The sequence below is a fragment of the Equus caballus genome, unplaced genomic scaffold, assembly GCF_041296265.1.
Source record: "Equus caballus isolate H_3958 breed thoroughbred unplaced genomic scaffold, TB-T2T haplotype1-0000019, whole genome shotgun sequence".
NCBI lineage: Eukaryota > Metazoa > Chordata > Mammalia > Perissodactyla > Equidae > Equus > Equus caballus.
Window position 1 is genome coordinate 232,608 of NW_027222392.1, and position 18,145 is coordinate 250,752.

The 18,145-nt window shown below is 46.2% G+C and overlaps 1 protein-coding gene across 21 annotated transcripts in view; it reads left to right on the forward strand.

The window, feature by feature from the left end:
* LOC138922928 (uncharacterized) overlaps positions 1-18,145 on the forward strand; it is a 255,997-nt gene that overhangs the window by 166,386 nt on the left and 71,466 nt on the right. For 2 of the 21 annotated variants that reach the window (XR_011436041.1, XR_011436049.1), the window contains one exon: positions 3,668-3,717. The exons of 18 other annotated variants lie outside the window; for them this stretch is intronic. Coding sequence is in view for 1 of the 3 variants with exons in the window: in XM_070259349.1 (XP_070115450.1) it covers positions 17,208-17,527 (320 nt within the window). In the remaining 2 variants the exon portion in view is untranslated. Of the gene's footprint in view, positions 1-3,667; positions 3,718-10,836; positions 17,528-18,145 lie in introns of those variants that run through there. One more of the 21 variants, XM_070259349.1, reaches the window with a different exon arrangement.

Sequence of the window (18,145 nt, forward strand, 5' to 3'; positions counted from 1 at the left end):
CATCACACTGTACATGTCCTTCTTTGATTGGCTTTGGGCTATAAATGGGGAAGGAAAAACAGCAGCTGAGGGTAAGAGAATAAATAAACGGCTTATGCATAAAAACCCAAAAGGACAGATTTCCAAGAGCATCCAGGTTGGTGACCATGTGCAGGTTCTGGGAGAGTGGTTACCTGGAGAGGGCGTGGAAGCTCAGTGCCCTTTCCCCATGTCTTGCCCTGTGCGTCTGTTCCATTGAGGTATTCCCAAGTTATATCCTTTCCTAATAAACAGGTAATCTAGTAAGTAAGAGGTTTCTCTGAGTTCTGTGAGCCGCCCTAGCAAATTCGTCGAACCGGAGTAGAGAGTCTTGGGAACCTCCTACTGACAGCCAGTTGCTCAGAAGCATAGGTGACAACCTAGACTTGCTCTTGGCACCTGCAGTGGGGGCAGTCTTGTGGGGCTGAACCCTTAACCTGTGGGATGTGATGCTGTCTCTGGGTACATAGTGTCAGAATCGAGTTGAATTGTAGGACACCCAGCTGGTGTCCCAAGAATTGCTTGTTGGTGGGGGGGACTCCCCTGACCCACAACCCCACACACATTGGAATTGGTACCAGAACCTAGGAACAAACTGTGAAAGATAAGCATCTTAGCTTGGGTTCCTATAACAAAATGCCATAGCGTGGGTGACTTAAACAACAGAAATTTATTTTCTCACCATTCTGGGGGCTGGAAGCCTGAGATCAGGATGCCAGCATGGTCAGGTTCTGGAGAGGGCTCTCTCCTCAGCTTGCATAAGGTCCCCTTCTCACTGAGTCCTCAGATGGCAGGGTGTGTGTATGCATGTGAAGAAACAGAAAGAGAGATCTCTTCCACTTTTGATGAGGCCACAGTCCTATCTGATTTAGGTTCCACCATTATGACTTCATTTTCACCATAATTACTTCCTAAAGACCTTGTGTCTGCACATTGTCACAAGGCGGGGTCAGGGCTTCCATATATGAATGGTGGGGAGAGAGAATTCAGTCCATAGCAATAAATAAAGAGCAAATAAATAGAAACAAAGGTTTGGCATTTCTCTTTCTCATTTCCTTTCTTCCTGACTTTACTGTCTTGCTCTTTGTCTAGCTTCTTGAACAAGCAGCTCATTGGTTTCTAATTTTTCTTTTTAGATACGTATGTTGAAGGTATCTTTCTTCTAAGTATTGTTTAATTCCATCCACCAGATTTTGCCATGTAGTGCTTTCAGCTATAAATATTTCCTGAGTTCCATATGAGATCCCTTTCAATGCAAGGTTCTATAAGTTCCCAGCCATTATTATTATTTTCTCATCTGTCGCTCCTTTTACAAGTATGTAATGTTCCTCCTTGTCACCATGTTGGTTTTGTCTGGAGCTTTACCTCCAGATTTCTATAGATATACTTTTTTATTGAGAGGTAAAGGACAAAATGAGGAAATATTTTTGCTATATATAAGCATGGTATCTGTCTACACTCCTGGGACAGTGTAGACTTCTAATCTGTCACTTATCCACCTTTGTGAAAAGGAATTCTAATATTGGCTCACTGAAGTCATTTTGGTCAACAGCACAGGAAATTGGTAATATGTATGTGTGGGGACCTGGAAATGGCCTCCCCAAGATATGTCTCTTTGGCATCAGGATTATTTGAGGCTGATTGCTTTTGATAAACTGGGACAGGGAAGGAGGAATGGAACTTGCCCTTTGTTAGGGCACATTTACATTTGTAAGGTAAATCTCTATCTGTAAAAGTTGCCTCCCTCTCTGTACCAGGAAGAAGAAAGGAGATGACCTTCTCTCTAAAAACTCTTAATACCAAAGGCGCAAGGACTTAAATCTGCATTTTATTGTGCTAGTCTGGTAACCTCCTGTAACTGACTTTCCTCCCCCTCCCAACGTTGGCATTTCTTAAGGATTAAGCATCTTTCCTTAGGCTAGGAACTGATTGCTGAGCTCACCTGTGACCGCCCAGCTCCAGACAATCGACTTGAGTCCTGCTATGCCCACTGAGATAGCAGACCCACTACCTGCTGTGTCCATCAAGTGCCGACAGGGCAATCTTGTGACTATTGTGGGAGGGACATTTCAATCACATGTGAAACACCCCATTTGGCGGTATATAACCACTATGTGCACCCCACTTCTTTGGTGCCCTTTCTTCCTTCAGGAAGAAAGGCACCGGGCCACGGTTCCTCATAAAGCTTTGTTTAATTTTCTCTTGCTTTTCTGTCTCATGTGAATTTAATTCGTTCTCCAGCCAGACGAACCCACACTTGGGAAGAGGAAATGTCTTCCTCCCCTACATATGTTTTCATCAGTCAGATAGTCCATGTTGTGCTGTATTCACAACAAACTCCTAAGTCTCAGCTAAAAATAACCAAGGTTTATTTCTCGAACATGCTCCATGTCATCAGGGGCTGGCTCTGTATTATCCTTGCTCAGTCTGGAGGATTGAGTAGATGGCAGCTAAAAGATGCTCGATCCAACTTCTTGCACAACTGCCAGGCAGGAAAAACACACTCCTACTGTTTGCCAAAGGTTTGTCTGGAAGAGACAGCCTCATTTTTGCTCAAGTTTCATTTGCCAAAGGCTCACAAAGTCACATTTGACTTTAAGGGGCCAAGAAGATACATCCCTTCTGTGTGCCAGAGAAGAGCCGACAATATTTGGTGAACGGCAGTAATAATAACTATACACTGTGCTCTATTGTGTCTTCCAAAGCTTATTTTTGCTTTTTGTTTGTTGATTTTTTCAAAAATTCCCTTCAGTTATGTGAGTTACCGTAAATCCTTCTAGTCAATTTCTTTAATAAGAAAACTGAAGTTAGCCAGAGTTAGCTTCTTTTGCTTAAAAAAAAAAAAAGGTCTAACGCATTAGACTTTGCGTTATAAATGTTACTGAGCAGCTTAGGAAAATGAACTTCAGTTTACACCTTGGGCTGGTTTTCAAGAAAGGGTACACACCGATTTTTGAAGGATAAGGTTTTAATAGGAAAAGAAGCAGGGCATGGCATGAGCCAATATTTAGATCCGAATAATTATTGGTGACTGCAGCATGTCAGGCAGGGAGCCAGCTGCTTTTGCATATGCTCTCTAAGTCAATTTTAATTCTTTATAAGAACAATATGAGGTGAATCTTACTATTCATCACTTATATATGCAGAAACTGAGGGTCAGGGAGGTGAAATGACCTGTGCAAAAGTCACTTAACTAGCAAATGATGGCTTTGTTTCAAGTCCATCATCTGATCAGGCAGAGGTGAAAGAGAAGAATGCAATGTGTGTTTTTGGGTAGTGGGTACTGTTCGGTTTGGCAGGACTGTGGGATACATGAAAGGCGGAGGGGCCCTTGAGTGCTAAGGCAGAGAGTTGGAGTCTATCAGGTAGGCAGTGAGGGGAAGGTTTCCGCATCCGAGAGGGCACTGGTGGAGCCATGCCTCAGAGACATTGATCTGCTATTGTCCTCTACGATGAAGAGAAATGAGGCACGCTGGAGGCTTGGAGACCAGTTGGAGGAGCATTGTAAAAACTCACATAGGCCTGAATGGGCATGGGTGTTGGCAATGGAAAAAGAAAAAAGTATTCTATCGAGTCTCCAGACGCCCAGGGAATTGCTGAACGAAGTCTGAGTTCTCCCTATGTAGATAGCTCATACTTTTCATTATAGGTTTCTCAAGAACTTGCTCCCAGAAAAAACCTGGATGGAGAACAAAACAGGTAAGTGCCCAAGTGAGAAATCTACAAAGCTCCTCTACCCCAAAATCACCTCTTCCCCATCTGGCATGTCTGGTTCTGGCATGTCTTGCAGGTGGTCAGTCATGTCCATCACCTGGTTTCGGTGTGTGCGACACCTGTATCTGGTGTATCCGGCAGGTGGTTCTCACAAGACTTGTAGGTGGTTCAGACGTGTCCAGAAGGTGGTTCTGGTGTGTCGGGCACCTGGTTACAGTGTGCCTGGCATGTGGTTCAGGATTCTCCATCTAGTGGTTCAGGCTGGTCTAACAGGTGGTTCAGGTGTATCCAGCCGCTGTTTCAGCTGTTTCTGGAACCTGGTTCTGGCCTGTGCTGGACCTGTTTCTGGTGTATCCATCATATGGATCTGGCATGTCCAGCACAGTGTTTGGGCGTGTTCAGCAGGTGGCTTCAGCGTACTGGGCGCCTGGTTCCGTGGTGTCTGGCAGGTAGTTCCCGTGTGTCTCGCATATGGTTCCAGTATGTTCTGAAGGTGGTTCCGGCGTGTCCGACTGGTGGCTACCATGCGTCCGGAACCTGATTCCTTCGTGTGTGGTTGGTGCATTCAGTGTGTCCAGGTGTTGGTTCCGGCGTGTTTGACAGTTGGTTCCCGCATGCCTGGCGGGGGATTCCAGGCTGTCTGGCAGGTTGCTCTGGCCTTTTCTGGAAATTGGTTCTGGCATATCCAGGACCTGGTTCCGGTTTATCCAGCAGGTGATTTTGGCATGTCCGGCAGGTTGTGCTGGCGTGTTAGGCTGGTGGTTCCGGCTTGTCTGGCAGGTGTTTGTGGCATGGCCAGCACCTGGTTCTGGCGTATTCGGGAGGTGGTTTCAGTGTATCTGGCACATGGTCTCGGCATATCCAACAGGTGGTTGCGAAGTGTGTGACAGGTGGTTCCTGTGTGTCTGGCATGTGGTTCTGGTACGTTCGGAAGATGGTTCCAGCATGTCCTTTGGGTGCTTCTGGCATGTCTGCAAGGTGGTTCTGGCGTGTCAGTGTCATGGTTCCAGTGTGTCCGGCGGGTGGTTCCAGGTGGTTCTGGCGTGTCTGGTGGGTGCTTCTGGTGTGTATGGAGGGTCATTCAGGCATGTCTGTATGGTGGTTCCAGAGTGTGCGGCAGGTGCTTCTGGCATGTCTGTTGGCTTTTTCTGGCTTCTAAGGGGCCTGGTTCCAGGTTATCCGGCAGGTGATTTTGGCTTGTCCAGAAGGTGGTTCCGGCGAGTGAAGCAGGTGGTTCAGGCGTGTCCAGCAGGTGGTTCATGTCTGTCAGTGATGTGGTTCCGGCATTTCCAGCACATGGTTCTGGCACTCTGAGAGATGGTTCTTTCATGCCCGTCATGTGATTCTGGAGCGTCCATCAAGTGGTTCTTGTGTATCCGGCAGGTGATTTTGGCGTTAGAGTCAGATGGTTCTGGTGTGTCCTGCAGGTGCTTCTGGCACGTTTTGGACCTGATTCTCACATCTGCGGTGGGTGGTTCCACCGTTTCCAGATGATGCTTCTGAAGTGTCCAACAGTTGGTTCCAGCATTTAAGGCAGGTGGGTCACACAAGTCCTGCCTGAATCATTCGGCCGAGGCACGAATGATTGTCCTTCCACATGCTTAGGAGGAGAGAGACAATAGGATTTTAACCAACCACTCTTTGGAAGTTAAGAAAAACTTGCTTCCCACAGTGCTCTTACAGCATACTGGCAACCTCTCATGCCGCCCTTGTGCATGGGTGGAGAGAGTGTTCACAAAGCAGCTATGGAAGAAAGGCCAAGTTTGCTCAGCAGAGTCCTACATTGCCCTAAAATTGCAAGGCACAAAACACTGCCTCCAACCCTCAAGGGGAGATGAGCAATAATCCATCTTGCTTCCAGCTCTTTGGGAAGCTGAGAAAGAACTCACTTGCCACACTGTTCTTATAGTGTACCTTGAACATCTCATACAAAGACACCTGAAATGCTGTTTATTTGGAGCCCTTAACTCATTGCTTTAGAACTTCTGCTTTTGGGGCATTTCCATCTTGCCAGCCCGGCTCAGACAAAATGCCTACATCTTCTCCTTAAGCAAGGAGGCTGAGGCCCGAATGATTGTGCATCCACATGCTTAGGAGGAGAGAGACAATAGGCTTTTAACCAACCGCTTTTGTGCACTGGAGGAGAGAGTGTCAGAAAGCACCTATGGAAGAAAGGCCCCTTTGCTCTCAGCCGTGCCCTACATTGCTCTAGAGGTGGAAGGCACAAAGCACTGCCTCCATCCCTCCAGGGGAGACAAGACACAAACCATCTTGCTTCCAGCTCTTTAGGAAGCTGAGAAAGAAGTCGCTTTCCACAGTGCTCTTACAGCATATTGGGAACCTCTCATACACAGGCAGCTGAACGCCATTTCCTCCCAGCACTTAACTCGCTGCTTTAGAACTTCTGCTTCTGCCACATTTCCCTCTTGCCAAGCCGGCTCAGGGGTAATGGCTACATCTTCCCCTTAAGCAATGGGGCCAAGGCCCAAATGATTGTGATTCCACAAGCTTAGGAGGATAGAGACAAGAGGCTTTTAACCAACTGTCCTTGTGCATTCGTGGAGAGAGTGTCAGAAAACTCCTATGTCAGAAAGGCCCATTTGCTCTCAACCATGCCCTATATTGCTCGAGAGGTGGACGGCACAAAGCACTGCCTCCGTCCCTCAAGCGGAGACAAGCCACAAACTGTCTTGCTTCCAGCTCTTTAGGAAGCTGAGAAAGAACTCACCTGCTGGATATGCTTGAACCAGGCACCTTAGATGCTGGAAAAACCCGACAGGCATGCCGAAAGCACCTGCCGAACACTCTGGAACCACCACACAGACATCCCATAACGACCCAGCAGACTCACCGGAAGCACTCACCGGACACACCAGATCCACCTGGAACTACCCACTGGACACACTGGAAACATGAGTCTGACACACCAGAACCAACTTCCAGACATGCTGGAAGCACCTAACGGACAGGCTGGAACCGTCTTCTGAACCTACCAGAACCACATGCCACACACTTCGGAACCACCTGTTGGATATCCCAGAACCAAGTAACAGATACACTGAAACCACCTCCCAAATATGCCAGAACCAGGTGCCAGACACGCCACAAACACCTGCCACACAAGCTGGAACCACCATCCTAACACGCCAGAACAACCAGCTGGATACGCCAAAATCACCTGCCAGATACACCGGAACCAGGTCCTGGATACGCCAGTACCAATTTCTGGAAAAGGCTGGAAAATCTGCCAGACACGCCAGAATCACCCACCGGACATGTGGGAACTAATTGCAAGACAGGCCGGAACCAAAGCCAGGACACTCTGAAAGCATCAACCGGACAGGATGGAATCAGGTCCCAGACACACTGTTGCAACCTGCTGGACATGCCGGAACCACCTTTCGAATGTACCAGAACCATATGCCAGACACACAGGAACCACCTGCCAGACACCATGGAACCAACTGTCAGATACACCGGAACCAGGCTCCCAGTATGCTGAAGCCACCTACCGAATATGCCAGAACCATGTGCCAGACACGCTGGAACCATGTGACGGATACACCAGAAACAGGTCCAGCACAGGCCAGAACCAGGTGCCGGACACGCCTGAAACAGCTGCTGGACACACCTGAAACACCTGCTAGACCAGCTTGAACCACTTGACAGACAGTCTGGAACCACATGCTGGGCACACCAGAATCAGGTGCCCGACATGCCAGAACCACCTGCTGGACACGCCTGAAGCACCTGCCAGTCTTGTGAGAACCACCTGCCAAGAACTCCAGAAACAGGTGTTGCACACGCCAAAACCAGGTGCTGGACATGAATGAACCACCTTAAAGAAATGCCAGAACCAAGTCCCAGACACGAGTGAGTCACCTGCAAGACATGCCAGAACCAGGTGCCTGACATGCTGGAACCACCTGCCGCTCACGTCGAAATCACCTGCCGGATACGCCGGAACCATGTGCTGCACAGGCGGGAATCACGTACCAGACATGCCGGGACCACCTGTTGGATATGCCAGAACCAGGTGCCTGATTCACTGAAACTACCTGCCGGGCACACAAGAACCAGGTGTCAGACAGGCCTCGACAACCGACTGGGCACGTTGAAATCACCTGCATGATACCCCGTAACCATGTGCCAGACAGAACGGGACCACTTGCCGGACACACCGGAGCCACCTCTCAGATATGCCAGAACCACATGTTGGACACGCCGGAACCATCTCCCGGACAGACCTGAACCACCTGCTGGACACACGAAAATCACCTGCCTGATACGCTGGAACCAGGCACCTTGGATGCTGGAAAAACCTGGTAGACATGCCGTAACCACCCGCCACACACTCTGGAACCACCACACAGACATGCCAGAACGACCCGCCAGACACACTGGAAGCACCCACCAGACAAGCCAGAACCACCTGGAACCAAATGACGGACATGCTGGGACCATGACTCTGACACGCCAGAACCAACTCCCGCACATGCCTGAAGCACCCAACGGTCACGCCTGAGCCATCTTCCGAACGTACTAGAACCACATGCTAGACACTTCGGAACCACCTGCCAGACACTCGGAACCATCTGTTGGATGTGCCGCACCCAGGTACCAGATACCCTGAAACCACCTGCCGTATACGCCAGAATCAGGTGCCAGACATGCCACAAACACCTGCCACGGAGGCCAGAACCACCAGTGTAACACATTGGAACAACCTGCTGGACACGCCAAAATCACCTGCCGGATACACCAGAACCAGGTCCTGGGTACACCAGAAGCAATTTCTGGAAAAGGCCGGAACAACCTGCCGGACACACCGGAATCACCCCTGGACATGTGGGAACCAACGGCCAGACATGCTGGAACCAACACCTGGACACTCTGAAAGTACCAACCGCGCACGATGGAATCAGGTCCTGGACACATGGTAGCCACCTGACGGACACGCTGGAACCACATTCAGAGCGTACCGGAAACACATGCCAGACACGCAGGAACCACCTGCCAGAAACCATGGAACCCACTGTCAGATACGCCAGAACCAGGCACCCAGTACGCTGAAGCAACCTGCCGAATATGCCAGAACCATGTGCCAGCCACGCTGGAACCATGTGATGGATACACCAGAAACAGGTACAGCAGAGGCCAGAACCAGGTGCCTGAAATGCCAGAACCACCTGCTTGACACAGCTGAACCACCTGTCAGTCTTGTGAGAACCACTTGCCGGATACACCAGACGCAGGTGTCGCACATGCCAAAACCAGGTGCCAGACACATCTGAACCACCTGCCAGTCTTGTGAGTACCACCTGCCAGATACACCAGACACAGGTGTTGCACATGCCAAAACCAGGTGCCGACATGACGGAACCACCTGCAAAACATGCCAGAACCAGGTGCTGGACATGCTGGAACCACCTGCCGGACACGTCGAAATCCCCTGCCGCATACGCCGGAACCACATGTCACATGTGCTGGAATCGCCTACCCGACATGCCGGGACCACCTGTTGGATACGCCGGAACAGGTGCCTGATTCACTGAAACTACCTGCCGGACACGCCAGAATCAGGTGTCGGACACGCATGGAAAACACACAGGATATGTCGAAATCACCTGCATGATATCCCATAACAATGTGCCAGAAAATAAAGTACCTAGGATGTGTGAAATCCTATTGAGGCATATTCATATAATGCATTTATTATCATCTTTCTCGCTTTTTCTGTTTTATTGTTATAATTTTTTTTTTTTTGAGGAAGATTAGCCCTGACTAACATCTACCACCAATCCTCCTCTTTTTGCTGAGGAAGACTGGCCCTGTGCTAACATCCATGCCCACCTTCCTCTACATTATATGTGGGACTCCTGCCACAAAATGTCTTCATGAGTGGTGCATAGGTCTGCACCCAGGATCTGAACTGGCAAACTCCAGGCCACTGAGGGAGAACATGTAAACCTAACCACTGTGCCACCAGGCCAGCCCCAAGTTTTCTGTTTTTTTTAAAGCAATTTCAATTCTTGCATTTGTTTCACCAGCAGTGGTATCATCATCTTGGACAGTTCCTCCAGAGTCACAGTATCTAAAATTTGGAGCATTTCTGTTGCTTGTTTGGATAAGTGATGTCAGAATGTCTAGTAAATCTTCCCTAGGAGAACTGTCTAAAAGACGTCTCAATTTAGCAACTGCAGGGACATGTATATTCAACATTTCAATCGATAGTAGTTCATTTTTGTAGAACTCTTCTGATAATTCTCCCAGCTTCTCTTTAGTTTTGCAGGTGTTGAAAAATCCCTCAAGTCAGTCCAACAGTTCCACTTTAATAGCAGGATATGACTTCTCTTTTAAATCTGTACCATCTGCAAACAGCACAGGCATGTGGTCAACAAAAGTGAGTGGGAATTGGGCTGGGTACTGCCCACAATCTGAACCATCAGTGCAGCTGCCCCAATCCTGTGCAGTGGTGGCAGATCCTGAGTATTGCTGGCCAGGTAGGTCATGCTGGGGATGAGACTTAGGATGGTGCTCTGCAGCCCTCGAGCAGGCAGCTCCACACCAGCTGCCAGTTGCAAGTCCAGTCCACACTGGGTGCACATGGGGGAGCTTGGAAGCAGGAAGCCATCTGGGTGAGCAGCAGCAGGAAGTGGCTGAAGGAAAATTATGGGAAGATGAGGGGAGAAAATGTATAATAAATAAAGCTTGCCTTGTTATGCAGATAAATCTCTCAGTTAAAAAAATTCTCTAGGGGTTGGCCTGATGGTTCACTGGTTAAGTGCGCACGTTCCACTTTGGTGGCCTGGGGTTTGCCGGTTCTGATCCCAGGTGCAGACATGGCACTACTTGGCACGCCAGGCTGTGGCAGGTGTCCCACACATAAAGCAGAGGAAGATGGGCGTGGATGCTAGCTCAGGGCCAGTCTTCCTCAGCAAAAAGAGGAGGATTGGCAGCAGTTAGCTCAGGGCTAATCTTCCTCAAAAAAAAAAAAATTCTGTAGGGGCTGGCCTGCTGGTACACGGGTTAAATTCACACATTCTGCTTTGATGGCCTGGGGTTCACCAGTTCACATCCCAGGTGCGGACCTACACACCACTTATCAAGCCATGCTGTGGCAGGCATCCCACGTATAAAGTAGAGGAGGATGAGCATGGATGTTAGCTCAGGGCCTATCTTTTTAAGCAAAAAGAGGAGGGTTGGTGGGGAATGTTAGCTCAGGGCTAATCTTCCTCAAAAAAAAATTCTCTAAGAGTCATTCTCTTTCTGGTGCAGATGCTTTTACTAATGGAAATTTCCTTTAGAAACATAAATTTCCTTTCCAAAGAGGAAGTCTATCCTTCATTTAAAGCAGTCAAGGTGGAGATCAAGAGTTTTTCCTGCATCTGCTGGCTCTCGATTGCTTTTGGCTCGAAATAATTTGTATGTCAAAGTACCATACTTTGGGCATCTTCAGCATTCCTTCAAGAAGAAACAACTTGTTCTTGGAAGTCTCTGTCTCCTCCCCAACCCAGATGCACTCAAGCTGTTAGGGGCCAACAGCAAACAGCGTTCTGCCTCAAGAAGCTTTGGGGAAGCCTCTTCACCCTCAAAGGCCTGAGACACACTAGAGGGATAGATCACTGCAGGTTCTTCAGCCATTGAAAATAATATGAACAGTTCCATTCTCATAATTTCACAACTTGAAAACAAGGAACAACTTACCAAAAATTTCAAACTAACAAAACTCAACCAAGATGATAGTATTTTCCTCAATCGGGCGCTGCTAGCCAAGCTTTTTGCCACAAAACTCAAGACTTGGATTCATGCGACACACCTGAAGAAAGCACAAACTCTTGGGGGGACTGCACATCATTTGGTGACTTAAAAATAAAGATTTCTCCAAATGGAAGCAGACAGTATCTGATGCGAAGGTTTCCAAGGTGTCTGGACCAGGTCTGTTGGAAGTTTGTCTGCCAAACCTTTGAGGATGACATGACACTTCAGATCATCTCCAATGCCTCTGATCTTGATAGCGTGCAAACTTCAGGTAAAAAGTGCCAGAGAGTTCTCCCTCCTCTCACTCCGTGTTCCTCAAATGTGGCCACAATAGGTTTCCAATCTGTGTGTTTTTCCTCCAACCTGGGACATGACTCCCAGAGACGCTCCTTCCTGGCATCGAGGGACGAGAGGCTACTGAAAGTGGAAAAATCTGACTGCAGATCAACAGTGCTTTCAGAGAAAGATCGCAATCAAAATGGGGACATGTGAAAGTTAATAAACGGAAACGTAGTTGAAATAGTGTTGGAAGGCTAATAGAGGGAGTTCTCATGCCCTATGTCAAAGGCGCAGTGCAACAGGAAGAATAAAGACTTTCTCTTCCTGACCAGTCAGAAACTAACCCAAGGAGAGACTGTCACAACTCTGCCGATGAAAAGCCACTGCCCTCAAGACTGTGTCCAATAGCCCCCACAGTTTTCCCCACTCTGAGATAAAAGAGCTTCTCCTCTCTTCCTTGCTGGGTGCTCCTGCATGGCTTGCCATGGTTGCACACTCCAAATGGCTATTCTTTGCTAATCCCAGATAAACCAATTTTTGCCAGAGAAATAACTGGCTGTCTATTTGTTTAAGGGCAAGACTTGTGAATAAGCAAGAGATGTAGAGAAAACATTTGATACAATCCAACTCCTGTTTGTCATAAAATTTTCTAGCAAGTTTGAAATAGATGGAAACTACTTTCACTTGTTGAAGGTCATCTACAGAAAATGCACAGTTGACTTCATGCTTAACAGGGAAAGACTAAATGATTCTCCCCACAATAAGGAACAAGAAAAGGAATACCACTTTCACTACTCTTATTCAACAAAATACTGAAGCTTCTGGCAATAACAGAAGTAAAGGAAATAAAAGCCATAGAGTTTAGAAAGGAAAAAATGTAACCATTCCTAGTTTCATTGTTGTCTGTGTAAAAAAACTCTGGGAATCTACAAAAAAAAAAAAAAAAATCAGAACTAATACGTGAGTACAAAAAGTTCACCAAGTACAAAGTACAAGATCAACACACAAAAGACAATTTTATTTCTACAACTAATGATGAACCTGCAGATGATAAACTTGAAAATGCTGTATTATTTAAAAGCACTCTGAAGAACATGAAATATTCAGGCATAAATTCAAGAACATGTGTACAGGATCTGATGCTGAAAATTATAAAATACCGATTACAGTGATTAAAGAAGATGCAAATAAATTGAGAGCCTTACTATTGTCAAAGACAAATGCAGCAGAAATTAGTTCAAGTGGTGAAAGCAGATTTTATTCAGTAACAGCTGACAGAAGCTGAGCTGCGCTCAGATTTGTACGGAGGTGAATCTAGAATTTTAAAGAGGGAATGAAGGAGCAGGGTTCAGGGGCTCAGTGGAGTCAAAGAAGTGAAAAAGGACAAAGGTTGGTTACCATAACTGTGATTAGACCCACCGTGTTCGTTACTTTGCAGTTATCAAAGTTAGGATTCTATCCTCACTCAGAAGTTGAGAAAAAGAGGCTCTATCTGTCTTAATGATCGTATTTCAAAGGAGTGGCTCTTAGGTCCTTTAGAGAATTGTGAGAGATACATATCTACAGTTGTAAGCCCTCTTTAGTAAATACTCTAAGAAGGGGGATCAGAGGCCTATAATTGGGTGTTGACTAAAATAAATAGCAAATTTTTCTGTCAGCTTTGAGCTCTCAGGAAGGCATTTTAATGGTGGGCTGGAGTCATTCCGGTTACACAGACTCATGCAGCTAGAAGCCATGCCAGAGTTTGGTTGAGTCTCCTCCTGGTGTGGGGGTTTGGAAGGAGTTGTTATATGCTGAGAATTCTGCAGTCCTCACCATGTTACTGGATAGAATAATGAGTACAGGTCTCAATTATCCCCAAATTGATCTATAGGTCTAATATTATTCTAATAAAAATTCCACCACAGTTTGTAGACAGAGACACCTTTTTCTAAAATTTATATAGAAAGGCACATAGCTGAGAGTAGCTAAAACAATCATGACAGGAAGAATAATGCGGCAGTAAACACTTTAACAATATTTAGTATTGCCTTGTACATACTGTAATCACAGCATCATCATTTTCATTGTAGGACAGCTACATAAATCAATGGAACAGAGTAGAGAATCCAGAAATGGACCACAGAGTTATACCCTAGTGATCTCTGACACCAAGAGTGAACCTTAATGTAAATTATGGACTTTGAGTGATAATGATGTGCCTATGTATGTTCATCAATTGTGAAAAGTATACTACTCTGATGAGGGATATTGACAACAGAAAGGTTATGCACATGTGGCGGCAAGGACTATATGAGAACACTGTGTATTTCATTAAATTTTGCTGTAAACGTAAAACTGCTCTAAAAAATAACATCCATTGATTTTTTAATAGGCAATACAAGAATACCTTGTAGTGATAAAACTGATCATTATTTTAGCTGTGATGGATACAGAAACTTGCACATCTGATAAAATTGTACAGAACTAAATACACAGGAACAAATTAGTACAAGTAAAACTGGAGAAATCTGAATAAGATAGTGGATTGCATCAATGCCAACAAGCTGGCTGTGGTATCGTCCTATAGTTTTGCAGAATGTTATCATTGTAAGGAACTGGGTAAAGTGTACACCGGAACTTTTGGAGTTATTCCTTACAGCAGTGTAGAATCTACAACGATCACACTATAAATTTCAATTAAAAATAGTTGGCAAATGGAAAGTCAGTCTATGTTTTAAGTTAGGAAGTTTCATTAAATGGTCAGTCACATTACTTTATAAATTGAATACAATGCCAATAAAAATTTTAACGAGCTTTTATGTTGAGTTAGATAAATGATCCTACATGGAAAAAATAAACGCATAAGCTAAGCTAGGAAAATATGGACCAGGAAGAACTCTGAGGGAGGAGCTGCTCTATCACACGTTAAAAATATTGCAGAGACTGTAATGCGACAGGAGAGGATTGTTGCATGCACAAGAAGAGGAGAGAAGGGAAAGGGAGGGGAGAGGGTGGCAGAGGTCAGGGGATTGGGGGAGGGGTGGCCTGATTGGAAGTTGTTGACACGGGGAAGCTGGAGCTCACTAAGTAGAAGGCAGGCATCCTATGTGCTGGTTTAGGGAGCATATGTGACTTTCTCTGGCAGTCCTGTGTTGAAAGCAGAACGAGAGTTTTGGAAACTGGCAGTTACTGACCAAGTGCTGACTGTTCTGTGCTGAATGCTGCAGGGGCTGTGATTTGGCTTCTTGGGATGTTTGCTTCCCACGTTGGGGGTCAGAGTTATACTGTCATATATGATCTGGCCTTTGTCCATTTGTATATTCAGTCTCAAAAAAACAGTTGGTGCACAAATTCATCAGTTAGCTCGTCATTAAAAAATAGTCTCTTGGAAAGTTAAACCTTCGAAAGTTAAAAAGATGAAAATGGTAAAAAGATGAAAGATGCCAAATAAGTTTTATAGATAAATATGAAGAAATTGAATAAGAATCTCAAAATAAAATGTCCAGCAGTTAAGTATATTTACTTGAGAATATATCATGCAAACTATGTTTAAGTAGAGTGTCATTTTTATTATCAGCATAGGAGAAAAGATGAGTTATGGAAGGGATTCTGCTCATGCTCAGCTATTTCCTTTACTTAACATTAAATCTTGAATAAAGTATAATGTCAAGCTGACTCATTTACTCCTTCATTTTAAAAGCTGAAGACTATTTCCTTGGTTTTTAAATAATGAGGTGTAAAGGAGGGGGTGAGGTGTTGAAAATAACTTCCACTGAGATTGACAGTAGCAATTGCTCTTAATTTTTTTGAGAGTCGTGGGGTCACCCATCAAAGCAGGAATGCTATTTATGTTCAGAAATTAAGAATCTGAATTTTATTAGAAATTTTGACTTTTATATACCCTCAAAAAGTAAACTTAGGAATTTATTTGAATTTTTAGCTCTGTTGAGGTATGAGTAATAGACAAAAAATGCACACGTTTTCTATATGTGTATTGATTAGTTTGGACATATGCATACACCCATCATATCATCCCCACAACCAAGTGCTGAACACATCCATGACCTCCAAAACTTTCCTTCTGATTTTTGTGTGTTTTTTTAAGCTTAGGAATTTCATGAATTTTAACCTAATGCTCAGATAAAAGAGGGAGAAGATGAGGTGTACGTTGTTTCATTATGGTACCTTAAGACATAGACTGTCAACATACACATGACTTCTGAAAAGGAACATTTATTACTTTCACAATGAAATATTTTCTCCTATTTCCTTCAAATATATGGCCTTCTTATTCTACCCCCCACCCACTTCCTTTTTGAGTAGGGACTCAGGAGAAATTTCCAATGGTACTAACAAACAGGGTCCAAGGGGTGGCTGCCCCTCAAGGTCCATCCACGTTGTCACAAATGGCCGGATCTCATCAGTTCTTAGGGCCGAGTAGCATTCCATTGTGTATACATACCACGTCTTCTTTATCCGTTCTTCCCTTGATGGGCACCTAGGTTGCTTCCAAGTTTTGGCTGTTGTGAATAATGCTGCAGTGAACCTAGGGGTGCATGTGTCTTTCTGCATTGGTGTTTTCAAGTTCTTTGGATGAATACCCAGCAGTGGGCTCGTTGGATCATATATATGGTAGATGTATTCTTAGTTTTCCGAGGCTACTCCATACTGCTTTCCATAGTGGCTGCACCAGTCTGCACTCCCACCAGCAGTGTAGGAGAGTTCCCTTCTCTCCACATCCTCTCCCACACTGTGTCTTGTCTCGTTAATTAGAGCCATTCTGAGCAGAGTAAGGTGACCTCTCCTTGTAGTTTTGATTTGCCTTTCTCTGATGGCTAAAGACGTGGAGCCCCTTTCCATAGGCCGGTTGGCCATCCGTATGTCTTCTTTGGAGAGATCACTGCTCAGATCTTTAGCCCGTCTTCTTATGTGGGTTGTTGCTTTTTGTTGTTGTTGAGCTGTGTGAGTTCTGTCTGTATTTTGGATATAAACCCCTTATCCGATTTATGGTTTGCAAGTATGTTCTCCCGGTTGTTAGGTTGTGTTTTGGTTTTGTGGATGGTTTCCTTTGCCGTGCAGAAGATTTCTTTTACTTTGATGCCGTCCCATTTGTTCCTTTTGTGTTTTGTTTGCATTGCCCAGTCAGACGTGGTACTTGAAAATAGGCTGCTAAGACTGATGTCAAAGAGCATACTGCCTATGTTTTCTTGTAGGCGTTGCGTGGTTTCGGGTGTGACATTCAAGTCAAACCCGAGGAGGCTGCAGTTCCCCGAGAGAGAGCGTAGCGGGGACCCTGCGTCCCTGTCAGCGCACCTTGCCGCTCCGCGGAGGTCCTAAGCAGCGTGTGGGCGGGGCCGCAGGAGTTCTGCCAGGAGGGTGTCCCCGTCGCTGTCCGCAGTCCACCGCCAGAGTGGGGGCGGGGCAACGGCCGGGCAGCGTCTGGGCGGCGGCGCATGCGTGCGCGCGAGGAGAGGAGCGCGCGGCTGCTGGGCCGCCGTCCTGGGAGGCGTGGGAGGCGTGGGCGAGCCGCGCCTGCCTGCCCAGAGCCGAGCCCGGCGGAGTCCGGCCGCGCTGTGCTGCTCTCTCCCGGGCCGGGCTCGTCCGTTCCCCCGGCGTCCGTGGACGCCGCTCCGTGTCCCCGCTGGGCACAGCAGCCCGGGCCCTCCACAGCCACGGCCGCTAGCCTGAGGAGGCCGTCCTTCAGCTCCCGCTCTTCCTGCTCGCCGGACACGGACGACCGGGGCGCCTGCGAAGATGATTCCATCTGGGAGAGGTACCTGGGGGCGTGGGCCTCGGGGCTGGTGAGAGGCGAGTGTCACTGTTCTCTGTGCAGAGCAGCAGCTCTCACCTCAGCTTGGCCACTGCGGTTGGGTGCCTCAATCTGTGATAGAAAGAATGCAAAAAAGACAGGATATGTTCACCATGAAAAAGTCCTACAACAGATTTTCTATTTGTAGGTAAAATAGCATTCACTGTATTTTTGTTTGTTGGTTGATTGATAGGTTTTATACGATTACCTCGAATGGAATTCTCAGGGCAAAATCTACCATTACTTGGATTCACATCTGAGATATACTATTTATAGATATTTCAGGGGCCAGTACTGAGGCAGTTCATGGCCATATATCCTGATCTCTAACTGTAGCTATTTCCCGAAGGGACACGGGATGGAATGGTAATACCATTGATGATGGACTTCATATGATGATTTTGATGAACTCTGAATTGTCTCAACTAAGGAAAACCGTTTGTATAATCAACCATAATTTACTGAAACAAAACTTTGAGTCAATCAGCATGCCTTTCTATATGTTGGTAAATTTCAATAAAAAATATTTTTAAAAAATCATTTAGTTCTCCAAAGAAGATCTATCTGCAAATGGCCAGTAAA